The following is an 18,273-nucleotide window of genomic DNA, read 5'->3' as shown; positions in this document are numbered from 1 at the left end:
TATATATATATTTTCTTTAATATAAGGTCAAGGTGCAAAAATACTGTTGCTTAAATAGGCCTAGTACCCAATTGGCACGTTATGTCTAATGTAATGTTATCTCCTATTTAATGGACTCGGATAGCTTAAATTGTAAGATTTTGAAGTTTACACTTTTATGACATTCCAGACTCGATCAATCGAGTTCGTTACAAAAGGACCGAAAGGACCTAAGTAAAGCTATACTAATAGTAGTATGTAGTCTGCAGAACCTATGTTCGAGAAATTGAGAAAAGTTATTTAAACTTTGACAACGTTGTTATGACGTGAGTTGTCCGATTTAAACATTGTTCAATTTTCGCCATTAGACCTGGCAACTTTCCACGGACTTCCTTTCGTAAACCGCTGAAATTAAGAGTACAAAAAAAGCTGTTAACAAAGCTCTTTACCGATCAGGGGTTTAAGACATGCTTAGAACAATCTACTTGGATTTATAGAACGATTACTTCAATAAAGTTTTAATTAAAAATTTATTTCTTTTGTACGTTTTGTATATTTCGTGCATTATATTTCACTAATCACTTTCAAAACTGTATTAGAATGAATTTGGAATTGCGAAAGATGAAAAATCATCTCAAGTCAATTAATAAAATTTATATTTACTTCACAAACTATAGAGTACATATGTATATCTGTGTAAAAGTATAACGAAGCAAATTTCGCGGTTTCTTAAGACATGCACTTCTCTGTTATGTACATTAGTATTGAAACTCTAAACCCTTGACTGATAATTTTGTAACATTTTTTTTATATATACACACGCACGCTCAACACAATAATAAAAAAAAAATACCAGCACATTTCAATTCAATTACACATTGACGTCTAGACTCGAGGAATTAAACGATAAATAAATTTTGAACAAACGTCATTTAAGAATAAGAACATTTGTACTTCATTTAAAATAAATAAAAAACCAAAAAAAAAAAAAAATTACCCACCCTACTTTAAATGAACTGAAATAAACAACCAAACAATATTATTTACTCTTCATACAAATGTGGAGATTTTTTAAAATTTATTTAAGAATTTTGTGTTGGGAATTTGTGTATATTTTTACTTGGAACTTTGGGGCTTTGCTTGGTGGATGTTACTCTTGTGGCAACACTATATTCTGATATTCCGTGTGTGCATAGAGCGGCCATATGATTTGAGTTTTTCGTTTTTCAGTTTTTTTTTTAGTTCTGTCACAATTGATCGTACTGAGTAGTAGCCAGTAGTGGTTATATAATATTCTTTCGTTTACCTTTTATTATTCTTCTATTTTTAATCAAACAATTAAAAATAAATTTATTTAATTATCGTTTTCTTTTCTGTTTTAACAATTAATACTAAATAAGTGAACTGAAATCGTTGTGAAATTGTGTTAACGAAAAAAAATATATATTTTTAGTAAATTGTGCCGTTATTTGAATATTTTTATTGAAAAATTAAAAAAAAAGAAACGTTTTACAACTTTAAACAAAGTTAAAGGAGAGAAATTTCTACGATCAACTTTAAATAAAATATAAAATTTTTATATGCGCCGAAAATTATAGAAAAAAATTAAATATTTTTTTTCTATATGAAAGATTTTTGTCAATCGTTTTTTATCTTTATTGTTGTTGTTTGTTTTGCTGGTGTTGTTGGTGCTTATTGTACGTACGACTGATCGACTGAGGAGCACTATAGTATGGGGATCGTGCAGTAGAAAGATAGATGGTGGTGGTGGTGGTACGGTACGATATGGTTTAGCTGTATGGTGGTAAACATATGCGTATGTGCTAATTTATAAACTTTTATTATATGAAGAAGAAAAAAAATATATATAAAAAAATAATAATATAGAAAATACGTTGGTAAACGGAGTACAGCCATTAATTTCGAAGCAAAGACGGTCGACCATTATTATTGTAATAATATAAAACGCTGGTGGCTGGTTAGCAACAATAAAAAAGAAAGAAACACTTCATTAAATAAAAATTAATTTTAACATAACAAGTGAAACTTTAAGATAAACTGCGTTAAAGTATTAATAAAAAGTTTAGAAAAAGAAAATACGAAAGAAAAATAAAATAAAATAAATAAATTCTAAATAAAAAACCGCGACGATAAACTTTATGATGGATTACGTGGAAATAACAAAAAACCGAAAGTAATTAATGTAAAGAAGTATTATTTATATTAATAAAGTGATGATTGATTTTAAACAACAACACTAATAACATTAATAATTAAACGGGGAAAAACAGACGACGATAAAGAAGAAAACGATTTACGAATTACGAATAAAATAATAACAATAATCAAAATAATAAAAATAATCACAATAAAGTAATAAAAAGTAAAGTACATAACTGAAAAAGAAAACAAAATGGCTGAATCTGGTATTGATTTAGATTTTGACTTTGAAATTGATTATCAATGTCCCATGGATGAAGATAGGCTCGAAGATGTATTGCCTTCAGTTAAAGTCTCGGGTCCAAATTCTAGTGATGTTGAATTCTATGAACTTAAGTCGGCTACACGCACGATTAGACCCGATAATATACCAACGTTTAAAACCGTTACACCCACCTCAAGGACACAATTGAAATTACAGTTGCAGAGAGAGCAACAACAGCAAGAGTTAGAACGAAGAGAGGCCGAAAAGAGAGAGACTGATGCTTTTCAACAACAGCAGCAGCAGCAACAACAACAACAACATCATCAATTGCAAAGTGTTTATCACAATCAACAACAGCAGAAGCAGCAAATCAATTTAGAACAGCAACAGCATAATAATAGCAACAACAACAACAATAACAACGTGGGCTCTAGTCCCCAAGTGCAAATTCAGTCTAATCACAACAATAGTAGCGGCAACAGCCACAATCGCAATTCAAATTCGGATAGTTATGGGTCAAAAAATATGGACACCTTAATGATACCGCAAGCTCAGTCGAGTCCCGTTACAGTTAAGGTGCCCCTCAACTCGATCGGTGTCGAGTTGCCCCAACAGGTTTTGCAAGTGCGAACAATTTTGGAAAATCCCACACGTTATCATGTCATACAAAAGCAAAAAAATCAAGTGCGTCAATATCTTAGTGAATCATTCAAAAATCAAACCGATTGGAGCGGTAGAGCTGCCAGTTCACTGGCAAATCTCAGAGTTACGGTGGCCAGTTCAAATCCCAATCAACAACAAACACATCAAAATAATGAACGTTCCAGCAGCAGCTATACACTTGGCATGAATGCCAATAACAGTATTGTAAACGACAACTGTTCATCGGTGAACAGCTCTCCGCGGCAAATGCGTATGACACCGGCTGCTTCACCCAACAGTGCCACCATACTCGATGACAATATGCCCTTGTCGCCCTACAGCATGGGCAACAATAATAGCAATGGTGCCAACTCCTATTACATGCCTTATACCAGCTCAGATAATGGCAATCAACAATCATCGCTCAAATCGTTTGGCAATAATTCTGCCAGTAATTTGGGCAATAGTAAAAGTGCCAATAATACCTCTTTGGGCAGTCGTTCAAATCCTGGTAATCTAGTTAAAATGATGCGTAACACAAATTTTATGAATTCATCCGGTCCCAGTGGCATGGCCAGTCCTATACAATCCGCCACACCTAGTTTAAGTTCAGTAGCGACCAGTAATTCGGAACTACCGCCATCGTTTGAAAGTGATGCCGATTTAGATTTTGAGGATATTTTGCACAACAATAATCTTAATGACACCCTCAAGTTTGACGATTCTTTCTCGACGGAGCTAAACATTAAACAGGAACCGCACTCTATGAGCGAAGCAGAAGCCAGTGCTTTGGCCAAAGATCGTCAGAAAAAAGATAATCACAATATGATAGAACGTCGTCGTCGTTTCAATATAAACGATCGCATTAAGGAATTGGGTACCCTGCTGCCTAAAACCAATGATCCCTACTATGAAGTGGTGCGTGATATAAGACCCAATAAGGGTACTATTCTGAAAAGTTCTGTTGACTACATTAAATGTTTAAAACATGAAGTGGCACGTTTGAAACAAAACGAATACCGTCAACGACAGATTGAAGTGCAAAATAGACGTCTGCTTAATCGTATCAAAGAACTGGAAATGCAAGCAAAATCCCATGGTATACCATTAACCGACTTCAATAATACCTCCGTTTCAGCTCCAACACCAACAACATCCTACTTAAAAAATTCTAGTCCTTCTAATAATATGAATCATCATTCTACACCGTTGATCAACAACGAAGTGTCACAAGAACAGCAGTCAACAAATGCCTCTAATCATAATAATAATACTAATAATAATGATAATAACCTTAATATAAATATTAACACAATGGAAGACCTCATGGAGGATAGTAAGCATAATTTGTTACAAGGTAGCGGCGGCGGTGGTGGTCTTGGAATTGATACCATGCTTTCAATACCGAGCAATCAACTCTTACAATCCGCACCCCATTCGCCCAGTCTACAAATGCAATGTAGTATTCACAGCTACACATCGAACGGTGGCAATGATTGCAACGAACACAATCACAATGACAGCTGTTGCGGTAGTAGTCATCAATTGTCCTTAGACGATATTTATGCCAGCAGTTCACCGGTGTCTTCACCAGCGCATCACACACATTCAAACACTACCTCTACGACACCAACTCCCACCAATCATCATCAAACACCCCTTAATACATGCTGTGGTGCTGGTAGTAGTCTCGGCTGCCTATCCAGTAGTTGCTCAAATAATTGTCATCATAAATATCAACACGGATCAAATAGCACACTACAACAATGTCAACCCAGTCCCAACAGTAACTCAGCAAATTTCGATCTAATGGTAGCTTGTGGTTCCGACTCACTTGGCGATTGCCATCATCATCATCACCATCATCATAATAACAATGACAGTTTGGCAGCATCACCCACATCATTACAGCACGGACGAGATCCTTTGCTTTCCTCCTCTCATCAACATCCCCTCGATGCTCATAGTCATTTGGATACACTAGATCCGCATCAACATGATCTACATCATCATCATCATCCGTTGCATGATGATCCCGATGATATGGATCATCATCAACATCATCATTCTGTTGATCTCGCCAGTGCTATAATGAGTGATACTCTATCGCTTGTCTCATCCAATCCCTCAGAATCTATACTACTATCATCGGATTTTCTTGACATTGATATGTCGTGATAGTTATGGTGTACAGTCAGACAATGATTGAACATTTTTTTTTTAAATATTGTGCTCAGAAAATTAGTAAAATTTTTTAGTGAAAAAAAAAATTAACAGGGAGCAAGAGAAAGAGTGAGAGAGAAAAAGAGCAAAGCACAGATAAGGCGAAGAATTATATTGCTCAAAACACATACCATTGTTAAGTACTTCACACGTTTTTTTGTTCGCAACCTTAACAGTAAAGAATCTTTTTTTTTTGGCTTGATATTTTGCGTATATCAATTAAATTACTTTCTCTTAAATGTTTGCAATTTTTTTTTTGCAATTTGTGTCATATTTTTTTGCTGCTTCTTTGAGCAATTAATTAAATTTATAGATTTTTTTTATCAATATTTTGTTTCTAGTGGCTTTAAATAAGGGCTGTGATTTATTAAAAGAAAAATTAAACGTATATAGTTTTTTTTTTTTTTTTTTAATTTTTGCAGATAACATTTGCTTCCGGTTCAAAAAGTCTCAATGATTTCTTGGTTTTTTTTGTCTGAATTTTTTTCGGCTTCATTCATGAATGATTTTTAAGGTGTATTTTATTATTGACCAAAATCATAATTTTGAATTAAAAGTTATGCTAAAATTAAACAAGATTTAGGGCGGGTTTCTTACTACTCAGTTAAACTACGCTTAACATGCTGTTTGATTAAACTAGGAACAAATTTAGGCGGTTTTTAGCCGATGATTGTGTTTTTCAGTTATGGATTTAAGTTCACTTAACTTTGTTGGCATTGCCAACTTTTCACTCAAAAAACATAAACAATGAACAGCTGTTTTTTGCAAATAATACTTTTGTAAAATGAAAAATTTTGCAAAAATGTTAAATAAACATTTAAAACAATAATAAATAAAATAAAACAAATCAGAAAATTACAATTTACTTAAAATATTAAGTTTTTGTTCTTTCGAAATCATTGTTTTATTGTTTTTGTTAATTGTGTTTTCTCACTTATAACTTAAGTTTAATTGGCCAATAACACTCACTTAAACTTAGGTAATAAGGGCGGGTTTTCCAAATAAAGATGATTTACATTCTTTGTTTAAACCTAGTTTAATAAACGTTTTGTGTTTTTCAGTAAACAGTAACGTTACTTATTTTCTTAGTTTAACTGAGTGTAATTGACCAATTAAACTTAAGTTATAAGTGAGAAAACACAATTTACAAAAACAATGATTTCGGAAGAACAAAAACTTAATATTTTAAGGAAATTGCAATTTTCTGATTTGTGTTGTTTTATTTATTATTGTTTAGAATGTTTAAAATTTTTTTCAAAATTCTTCAATTTACAAATGTATTGTTTGCAAAAAACAGCTGTTCTTTGATTATGTTTTTAAGTGAAAAGTTGGCAATACTAACAAAGTTAACTAAACTTAAATCCAAAACTGAAAAACACAATCATCGGTTAAAGTCCACTTAAATTTTGGTCCGAGTTTAATCTAACAGCAAGTTAAGCCTAGTTTAACTGAGTAGTAAGAAACCCGCCCTAAATTTTCGAAAATTCCATTAAAATGTCAAAAAATTTCTAAACTTTAAAGCCATAAAATCACAAGCCATATAACTAAATATACTGAACATGTGTTCGTTTAATGCAAAAACAATTTTTTGTATTTTTTTTTTTTATAAAAAAGAACAAGCAAAAAATATTTGAAAAAATAAATTCATATTTAATTGGCAACGCTTTGCTTGCAAGCCGCAGCTGCTGCTGCTGTATACAAAAAGAAAATGTGCAATATATAATAAATGGCGCAAAAAATGTTTTTGGCGCCTTTCCCTGCCTACAAAAAGACATTGAATTGCTTTCATATTTAAGGCATTATTATTACTTAATTCTTTAAAACCATTATTTACAAACAGATAATATACATATTTATAAGATCTCTATTTTTTTTCATAATTTAAACAATTTGAAACTTTTCTATCCCTCCCAAAATCAACAAAAAACCTAAGTAATTATTATATTTCCCAATAGTTAAAAAGGAAATCAATAATGAAAATAATTAGTATTCATGTCATTCTTAATGACTCTAATCTAACTTCTTTTACCTGAGTTTTATATTAAAAATTGTTGTAAAAAAATAATATAAAAATAACTTCTTTTATTTACTTACTTTTACTACTAATCTTAGTTAAATTACTAATCTGTTGCTTTTTTTATTTTTAAACATTTTTATTTGTTTAGTATTTTACTGTTTATTTACTTCCTTGTTAAGTTTTATATATAGAACTAATTTGTTTTTTTCTTTTTTTTTTTTGTTAATGTAAATTTTAAGTTTGTAAGTTTTTGATAGTTATAGAATGAAAACGAGCGAAACGTTTGAAATATTATTATTGTTTTGTTTAATGTTTTTTTTTTTAAGTCGTTGTTTGTTAAACAATATATAACCTCCAATTTAAATTGTTATCTAGCTTTGTTAAAAAAAAATCAGCATACATATTGCACTATTCCAGTAATTGTTAAAATTAAAAAAAAAAATACTAACTAAATACTAGTATAAATGTACTTGTACTATCTTTAGTTGTAAGTTGTAGTTTTTATTTATTATCTTTTTATTTTATTTCGTTTATTATTTGTAATTCTAACACACGAAGTCTCAAAAGAAAGAAAAAAAATGAAAATACAAAAACAAAAACAAAACGAAAACAAACAAAAAGCATAAAAATTTATTAACAAAAATTCATTTTTATCACACAAACAACATACATATATACATCGTCGTATCTCTAACTTTTAAGCCATATAAATTCATAGTCAATGTTCTTTTTTTTGTTGTTGTTGTTATAATTAAATTTTATTTTCAATTTTTTTTTCACTCTGTCTGCTTTATAATTTTTTTTTTTTTGTTTTCAAATGATAATGAGGAATTTCCGTTTCAAATTAAAAATAAGTCTGTCAAAAACTATATAGATATTTCATTATTATTATTATTTTTCCCAAATTCTATTAATGACAAAAATTTCTAAAAAAAAACCTAAAAAAATTTCTTTTTAATTTAAAGTTTAACAAAAAAAAAAATATTATTAATTTGTTTTTAATTTTATAAAAAAACAAACAAAAAAACACATTAACTTGTTTGCTATACTTAACTATAATTAAATAATCTTAAATTAATAAATTTATTTATAGAAAATAAAGAAAAAAAACAACAAAAATAATAATAATACAAATGACTGTTATAATGATCCCAAGTACTTGTAATATCTGTGAAGATATCTTAACGTATACAAATAATTATAATTTTTTTTTCACTGTGTGAAATGCAACTCAATATTTAAATAACAAAAAAAATTTATATAAAATAAATTTATTTGATTTTTTTTCAAGAAAAAAATTTCATAAAAAATTACTCAATTTTAATTTTTTTTATTTCATATCTTTTTTTTTCTCTACTTATTTTTGGCAAATACTAAATATTTTAAACTAAAGCATGTTAATTTCTTAAATAAATATAAATTGTATATTATTTAGTTAGTATTTTATTAAAGTATATACTATATATAACTAACTATACATACCTATAAACACAAAAGACATCTATAACTACTGTACTGTACCCTACCCTACCTATTTACCTACATCACTGTTTTATTAAATGTTTGCTTTAGTTATTTTATTACAAAATTTATAAAAAATCATTTTTTTATAGAATACAGTAAAAAGCAAAGAAAATTTTGTTATTATTAAAAAAATAAACAATTACTATCTCTCATTTATTAACTTTAAAATTCATTTTTTTTTATTATTAATTTCTTTAAATATAAAAATTTTTATTAATAATTAATCTTAAATCTTAAAGAAACAACTATTGTTATAAACTTGTATTATTTAGCTATAAATTGTTAATATATATAAGGTCTTAATAACATTCTTAGAATGGACCTAATAAAAAGAAAATAAAAAGAAACTTAGAAAAAAGTAAACATTCTTACAAATATTTTTCAAAGCGTTTTGTAAATTTTTTAAATAACAAATTTCAATTAATTAGCTTAAACTTTCCTAAGTTCCTTATTTTGCCTTGGATGTTATTTTGTTTAAATTTTTTTTGCCTATTTTTTTATCCCGCCACTTGTTTTTTTTTAAATTAATTTAATAATAAAACCCGGCTTTAGTTAGTTATCGCTGCAATGCTTCCGCTAACATTTATTTACTTTAGAATTTTAGTTTGTGTATGCGTGTGTGTCTGTGTTGCCCATACAATTGTTGTTGTCTTACGATATTTGAGGGGCGTTTTTCAACTAAAGTTTTATTTACTCTATATAATTGATGAAAATAAAGGTTTAAATTTAAAAGATAAATAAAACTAATAACAAAAGCTACTGGAAATATTGTGGAATTTTATATAGTTAACACTGAAACACGTTTTTTTTTTCTTAAAAAAAATATTAAACTTTTCAATACCTACTCTGGTGTACACAAATCTTATTAAGAATGAAACTTTTAGCTTAAAAAACATACTCAATGTGTATTTCTTCTAGTACTTTTTGATATTTAAACCCAATTTATATTTCTTAAACAGGGAAATTTTTTCGTTATATTATTCAAGTGATTATATTGCTTTTAAAAGGCTTTTGTTTTTCTAGAATTCTGTTATACAAATTGTTTATATTCACTCCTATTCTACAATTCTATTACGTGCCTCTCTTCAGTTATGCAACGATTAATATAGACATTGCAACAATAAAAAAAACTGAAACGAATAAAACTTTTACTCCTTTTATTAAGTTCATTATTTCTTCTTAATTAATAGGTCTAATGTTTTTAGTGAAATCCGATGTTTGATAAGCTATCGTTTCTACTAAAATAGCGCTACTTTTTCACGATTATCAAACTTTTTTATGATTATTATTTTCGTTGTTGAATTTTCGTTATTTTTCTATAAATATTCCATATGTTCGATGTCTGTCTATTGCTATGTTGTCATGAAATTTTCCCAATTCCCCACAAATCTTCCAAATCCATCTACCATCATTATATCTACCAGACGAGAAGTTAGCTGTTACAAAATCGGTTCATTAATTACACATACCGACAAAATTTGAATAACATCAAAACCGTGAGATTAAGTTTGACTTTTGTTTTGCTACTGGAGATGTTGTGGAATTTTATATAGAGTTTGTTTTTTGCTTATAAACAATGTTAGCTACCGTTTCGAGCCCTGATAAGCTAAAGATTCCACTAAAATAGCGCTACTTTTTTACGATTACTAAACTTTTTTATAAATATTATTGTTGCTGTTGAATTTTCGTAATTTTTCTATAAATATTCTAAATATTCGATGTCTGTCTATTGCTATGTTGTCATCAAATTTTCCCAATTCCCCAGATATCTTTTAAATCCATATCATAATATCTACCAGACGATAAGTTTGCTGTTGCAAATCAGCAAAATCGGTTCATTAACTATACTAACCGATAAAATTTAAATAACATTAAAACCTTGAGACCAAGTTAGAATTCTGTTAAGTAATAAGCCGTGCTGTAATTGAAATATCGTGTCCTGAAATTTTAAAACGCCAATTTTTCGACCATTTTGAGACGTAGAAACAGCGTAGAAACAGACGTAGAAAAAGCAGAGGAGCCTTTTTTAAAGTTTATAAAATGAACTCTCAGATGGCATACAACATTCTCTAAATAAAGTTGTCTTACAGTTGTTGTAATGTCTTAAAAAGGGCAAAAAAGTTTTTTTTTCATGACACGATATTTTAAATTCCAGGTGAAGAAATTCTGCAGCCAGATTCGGCTTTAGCGCGAATCAATCCTTTTGAAAAGTATACTTTGGTCATTATGTTAAATATTTGTCACCCTGTGTCTAACTGTCACAAAAGAATTTTATTCGAAAGACATTTATCCTAACACAAACAATTTTCCAAAGCCCCAAACAAAGTCCTCAAACAACTTGGGAATCTAAAGATGGACTCATTATTAGATGATAGATGAAGGCCCTTCAGAATATTTACATATTTAAACAACAGAATTGCAAAATTCCCTTCTGAATGTTTAAAATTATAATAAAAAAATTTTAAAAAATATATAAATACGAGTTAAACCAATAATAAATATAGAAATTTGTTATCATTTTCGATTAGAGATTTTGAAATTAGATCATGAAAAACTAGACCTTACCTCTTAAACATATCTTTAAATTAGGATAAAAAAATATTAAATATTCAGAATTGAGTATGAGATTATAAGTTCTTTTTAGAGGGAAAACTCTTGGTTTGGTACAACTATTACTAGGGATGGTTATACGAATCATGTCGGAGGTCATTTCAATTTTACATTTTATAAGGTTTTGTGTTCTATAAGTTACTTCCAGGTGAAAACTTTTCAGTTTAGTTTTACAATTATTGCTGAATTGTAGTAGAGTGTAATTCACAAATCTTCCTGAATTTTCCACAAGAAATCCTCAATATATTGAAATTTAAATACAAGATATTGTTAAGTATTTTTCAGTAATAGGTCGTCGGTCAGCTGTTATATAAAGATCTTTCAGGTGAAGAAAACAACAAAAGTTTTTTCTTCTTTAAATCAAATGTGATTAATTAGTAGTGAAATTATGCAAAAAAACACCAAGGGCGGTATTCTTACTACTCAGTTAAACTAGGCTTAACTTGCTGTTAGATTAAACTCGGAAACTATTTAGGCGGACTTTAACCGATGATTGTGTTTTTCAGTTATGGATTTAAGTTTAGTTTACTTTGTTAGTATTGCCAAGTTTTCACTCAAAAACATAAACAATGAACAGCTGTTTTTTGCAAATAATACTTTTGTAAAATAAAAAATTTTGAAAAAAATATTAAATTAACATTTAAAACAGTAATAAATAAAATAAAACCATTCAGAAAATTGCAATTTACTTAAGAATATTATGTTGTTGTTCTTCCTAAATCATTGTTTTATTGTTTTTGTTAATTGTGTTTTCTCACTTATAACTTAAGTTTAATTGGCCAATAATACTCAGTTAAACTAAGATAATAAGTTACGTTTTTGTTTACTGAAAACACACAAAACATATATAAAACTAGGTTTAAACAAAGAATGTAGATTATCTTTATCTGAAAAACTCGCCCTAAATAACCTTTTACTCTTATGTCAAATTTTAACATGAACTACTTTCTAAAGTTCATTTTACACAATAGGCTAGATAATCTTACGATTTTATACAAAAATAAACAACTGCATTTAATTATTCGAAACAATAAAACAGAGAAAATCAGTTAAAAAGTGTTATATGCAAAAAAAAGTTAACCTTTTTTGCAATTGGCAAATTTTACGTGATGAACACATAACATTTTTGTTTTTCAAATAAATTTTTACGTGATTAACGCACATTTTTTTCGTTAAACTTTTAAACAATAGTTTACTAAAGATAGGTCAAAGCTAAAATACATGATTTCCTTTTTTGCATATTAATTTATTCACTTCAGACTCAGACAAAATGCTTATTTTATGGTTGATTTTTTTATTTTTAATTTATTTTTTATTTCTATATTTAATGCTAATTAGAGCAAAGATCAAATTATTGGACTTTTGCGAGTCTGCAAAAAAGATTTTTTGTTTAATCGCAACGTCATATCTAGAAATATGAAAGCTATTTTTGTACATTTTGAAAATAGAGTGATTAAGAAAATTGTTTCACGGCAAAAAAATGAGATCTTAAGAGATTTAGAACCTTATTTGCGGTGATTGAATTTGGAATTTGGAAATTAAACTCAGTTCATGGTTATTAATTGTTTAACGAGACAAATTTGTTTAAAGTTTAGGAAGAATATAACAATGTCATAATGAAATCAGTTTACATAATCACAATTTTTATCATTATACCTCTAACTATAGACATCAAGGTTCACTTTCATATTTATGGTTTTTTTTATAATAATTTAAAACTACTTTCATTTTCTTTCTCTCTCTCTCTCTTCTCCAACTCAAGCTATTTAACGGAAATTTCTGATATCAAACAACAACTCAAGAAACAAGGCCATGCCATAGCTCGTTATTCTCCCGGCGATAAAGTTACTGCCCAATTTCGTGCTGTCAATGAGGTCACCAACGATTGGGAATATGTGCTAAACGAAACTGAAGTTGTGGGAATTGTAAAAACATCTGTAGTGGGTAAAGCCAAGCCACCCAAACAGGGAACTAAACAAGAATGTGTTATACTATGGGTAGACTATAGCAATCAATTGGTATTCCTTAGTAATAAACCAGGAGATTTGGAACATATATCGACAGAGAAGAATATACCAACAAATCTTGTTGGTAAATCTGGCATTAATGCTAAAGTTTTATTTAAAAACGAAAGTGTCTTTGTGTGTTCCCTTAAAAAGGGTAAAAATCCTGTAGTTTTTTGTCCCACACAATTGCATTATAATGATTTTGAATATACCGCCAGTAAAACAATAGACGAGGGACAATTTTGTAAATTGGCCTTTATACATGACTCGCAACCAATAGCCATACTAGATGATACACACAAATTGTGGCAGGAAATCAATAGGAAACGTAAATTAGTCAAGGAGGAAAAGACAACAGAAGCTGTGGAATCAAAGAAACAGAAATTGGAAAAAACTAAAACGGAAGAAAAACAAGAGCCGCTGGTGTTGACTAAGAAACAAATATTGGAAAATGAAGCTAAAAGTAAAAAGGAAAAACAGATAGAGCAAGCTAAAAAACAGCAATTGGATATGTTGGGAAAGAAAAAGGATAAAAAGCGTACTGCTTCTGAAACTAAAACACAGGATACAGCAAAAACTACAAAAACTGCAGCCAAGAAAACTAAAACAGAAGACAGTAACAATGATAACGAAACTAAAGAAGAAGACACTTTGCTCTTCTATGAAGATAAAGCTCCCGATACAAAGGCAGCTGCTAAAGTTATAGAAGTTAACAAAACAACGGTCAACTCTAATACAAATAAAAAAATCCAAAAACCTGCTGTAAAATCTCTAACAGGTGTTACTGATTTTTGGAATCTTGACTTAAACAATATCTCCACAAATGTTGAATCCTCAGATGATGATGATGACGACAACGAGGAAAAGGATGAGAAAGCTAGCAGCAAAAAGAAACTAACAGCAGCTGAAAAATTCAAAAAACAATGTGAAGAAGAGGCCCGCCTACGAGCCATAGAGGAAAAATATGCCGATCCCAATCAATTACCCGATTCAGTTGATCAATTCGATCGTTTAGTACTCTCGGATCCTAATAACAGCAAACATTGGATCAATTACATGGTATTCCATTTGCAATCGACCGAAATCGACAAAGCCAGAGCTGTGGCACGCAGAGCTTTAAAAACCATTACTTTTAGAAATACCGATGATCAAATCAATATATGGGTGGCTTTACTTAATTTGGAATTGCGCTACGGCAGCAAGGAGACCTTCAATGACACCCTCAAGGAGGCCTTAATGTACAATGAACCGCTAAAGATTTATCTGCGCACCGTGGAGATCATAACAGATGCCCAAAAGACCGCCGAACTGGTGGAAATCATTGGTAATTTAACGAAAAAATTCAAAACAGAACCCGAAGTTTGGCGGGTGTGTGCAAATGCTTTCTTCACAGTGGGTATGACCGAAAGAGCACAACAATTGTTGCATAAAGCTCTAGCCTGTCTACCGGAAAGAGATCGTAAGTTTTAATAGTTAGATTTTTTATTCTATGTTTAATTTTGTATTTTTTTTTTGTTTTTCGTTTAGATGTCAATACTATAGTCGTGTTTGCCAATTTAAATCACAGACATGGCAATAATGAAATGGCTCAAACTTTATTAGATCAAGTGGTTACGTCTTATCCCAAACGTGTGGATGTTTGGTGTCAATATGTGGACATGTTGGTTAAGGCAGAGTTAATAGATTCAGCAAGGTGAGTAAAAAATTTGTGATTCTTTAAATTTTTATTTCAAAAATTAGAAATTAAAAGACAGAAACTTCCCAGAAAAATTTTAGAGCTTGTTCTAAAAACAACTAGTTTTAGAAAGAGTGAAAACAGAACCACTTTAGATTCTTAGGGCGGGTTTCTTACTCCTCAGTTAAACTAGGCTTAACTTGCTGTTAGATTAAACTCGGAACAAATTTAGGCAGACTTTAATCGATGATTGTGTTTTTCAGTTTTGGATTTAAGTTCAGTTAACTTTTTTAGTATTGCCAACTTTTCACTTAAAAACATAAACAATGAACAGCTGTTTTTTGCAGACAATAATTTCTTCCGAAATCACTATTTTATTGTTTTTGTTAATTGTGTTTTCTCACTTTTATCTTGAGTTTAATTGGCCAATTACACTCAGTTAAACTAAGATAATATGTAACTTTACTGATAACTGAAAAACACGAAACATATATTAAACTAGGTTTAACCAAAGAATGAAGATTATCTTTATCTTATTAGAAAAACTCGCCCTTAAACAACAGTCTTGGAACTAGTAGTGTTGCCATTACTTATTTTGTTCCAAAAAAGACGATAACTCGACTATCACCTGTGAAAAAAGTCGAGTTTGGAAATAAAATTTGAAAAAAGTCGATAAGTCAAAAAGTAGAATAAAGTCGAAAATAGTAGAAAAATGTTAAAAATAGTCGAAAATTTTAAATAAGTGAAGAAAAAGTCAAAAACTCTTAAATAAAAAAAGAAGTAGAAAAAAGTGGAAAAGTCGACTATTTTTAAAATACTTAAAGTCTAAAAGTCGACTTTTAATTAAATGAAAAATGTCGAAAAGTCGACTTTTAGATCAAGTTCTAAAATTTTTCCTGGCAAATAAGAAAAAAAAAACAAATTTAAATAAAAATTAAAAAAAATTAAATGCTAAATTTCAATTAAAGAAAAACTAATTTTCATTTCATAATTTTAAACAAATTTTGAAGTGGCAAATTCTAATAAAACTGAAATGAAATGTTCACAGATTCAACATAGATTTCAAAGATTTCAAATATGAATAAATATTAAAGATTTATGTCTGGAAATTTGAATTTGTTCACACATGTATACGAAAATTTACAAATTGGACAATTTTGGTCTTTTAACAAATACAAAATTTTCCATTGATAAAAACTAGATAGAAATCATTGTCTTAGTAAAAACAAAAAAATGTTTGCCTCTTTTTTAACTCAACTAATTCACACTAATTTATGCCTTAAGCAAAATCTTTTTACACTAATGTCTATTAAAATAAATATATTTTCATTTTTCATTCTAGAAATATCTTGGAACGTGCTGTTGTTCAAAAAATACCTTTACGGAAAATGCGTACAATTTTCAAAAAATATTTGGAATTCGAAGAACGTTTCGGCAACGACACTAATGTTCAACGAGTTAAGCTATTGGCCATGGATTATGTTAAAAAGAATGAAAATCTATAAAAAAAAAACTAGAATATTTATATTTAAGTGAAATGTTAGTTTTTTTTTGTTTTTCTTTTTAGAGATTTCATTACTCTATATGTAAATGAGAATTAGATGAGGTATATTATTAAAGAAATATACAAATAAATATTTTTTAAATATATTATAGAAAATAAGTATGTATACAAATTGTATGATTCATTGAAAGCAAGCAAAAAAAACTAGGGGGTTGTTCTTAGGTGGAAATTAAATATTAATAATTTATGAATGTGTTTTTAATTGTATTTGTTTTAGTGGAATGTGTGAAAGAGATTAAAAAGAAGTTAAACGAAATTTATGGCCAACCGAACAAAAAAAATTTAAGTTGGCTGAACTTACAATTTCTATAAATTTTTGTGATTATATTAATAAAAAATGATATTGAGGGAAAAATAAATTGTATAATTAAATATTCAAAAACCGCCGAATTCCCTAAAGTAAATGTTCGGTTGGACATTAAATAAAATGATTAGTCATTGATCTTGAACAACATTGAAAATAAAACATTAAAAAAAGATTCATATAGTTTTACTATATTAAAAAAACACATCTTTAAGCAAAAAAGATATAAACCATTTTTTTATATTAATTTTTTATCTAAATAATGAAATTTTTGCAGTTCCAAAAATAAAGTATCATTTTACGAAATTTTAAGAATTCCAGCAAAATAAAACGAAGTATTTCCAAGAGAATAACATTGATCACTCATTACTTCAAAAGCAGCACTAAGTGAATTTGTTTACCTTCTGAGGAAGTGATGTTTATTTACTTCCAAAAAATCGAAAAGAATCCAATTTTGTTTAAAATTCAAGGATTTTTTTGTAATGATGTTTTTAATAAAATCCATTTTATTTTGTAGTTAATTGATAAATGCGTGTAGTGAATTTGGAATCAAATAAAAAGGACACCCTCCTATGACAAGCCTGTGTGTCAGTACTTCCGTGGAGTAAATTCTACTTCTATTTCGCTTCTTTGGATGTTCTTTTTTTTCTGGGAATATGATTTATAAATGTATTTAATATTCTTTACAAAAAAATATCACTGATTTTATTTATTAATATTTTTTTGACAAATTTAAGTTTTTTTTCAACAAAGCTGAATTCTTATGATTTCAACACATAATTTTGAAGTGTCATATAAAAATAGAAAAATTGTATGAAATTCTACTTGTAGACTTAAAAAGTAGTTCGTTTTAAATGGGGATTCGTACTAACTGAGTTCGTTATAAGAGATGTTTTTTGTATGAAAATAGTTAACAAAATAGCTTTATAACCGAGTTCGTTATAAGCAAAACTACAAATATAATCTCAAAATTAGGACTTATGCAATCGACTATCGATTTTTTTTGGCAATTTTATATACAAACGCTAGTTTTTAATAAATTATCGAATTTTAGGTCGACTGTCATATTTCGACAAAAGTTTATTGTTCGAAACTCGATTTAAAGAACCCAATTTCTTAATTTTTTAATGTACCTAATTACTTTTTGAAGAATTGTTGTTGGATCTGAAAACATTCTTTAAGCTTTCTCTAAACTGAAAATTTGATAAAAAATTACGTATTTATTAATAAGAATTTAAAATTTTAAGAAAATAAACGATTTTTTAAACACTTTCAGTGATAACATTGTTTTCTTATGACATTTG

General features: G+C 28.7%; 2 protein-coding genes across 2 annotated transcripts in view; both read left to right on the top strand.

Moving 5' to 3' along the window:
- The window catches only part of LOC111677710 (protein RRP5 homolog), a 23,451-nt gene extending 6,687 nt beyond the window's left edge, over nt 1-16,764 (top strand). The window contains exons 4-6 of the mRNA XM_023438897.2: nt 13,183-14,885; nt 14,954-15,119; nt 16,444-16,764. Of these exons, the coding sequence (XP_023294665.2) occupies nt 13,183-14,885; nt 14,954-15,119; nt 16,444-16,606 (2,032 nt within the window). The 3' untranslated portion in view covers nt 16,607-16,764. The remainder of the gene's footprint in view (nt 1-13,182; nt 14,886-14,953; nt 15,120-16,443) is intronic.
- LOC124419728 (probable serine/threonine-protein kinase DDB_G0282963) lies at nt 214-6,030 on the top strand. Its single transcript, XM_046950239.1, has one exon. The coding sequence runs from the start codon at nt 2,393-2,395 to the stop codon at nt 5,222-5,224; it is 2,832 nt and encodes a 943-aa protein (XP_046806195.1). The 5' UTR covers nt 214-2,392; the 3' UTR covers nt 5,225-6,030.
- Nucleotides 16,765-18,273: the final 1,509 nt, after the last annotated feature.

The sequence above is a fragment of the Lucilia cuprina genome, chromosome 4 (assembly GCF_022045245.1).
Source record: "Lucilia cuprina isolate Lc7/37 chromosome 4, ASM2204524v1, whole genome shotgun sequence".
NCBI classification, from domain to species: domain Eukaryota; kingdom Metazoa; phylum Arthropoda; class Insecta; order Diptera; family Calliphoridae; genus Lucilia; species Lucilia cuprina.
Note: the sequence above shows the minus strand (reverse complement) of the source record. Positions and strands in the feature narration are given on the sequence as shown.

Coding starts and splice junctions, on each gene's coding strand:
- LOC124419728 (XM_046950239.1), top strand. CDS start 2,393: ATGGCTGAATCTGGTATTGATTTAGATTTTGACTTTGAAATTGATTAT.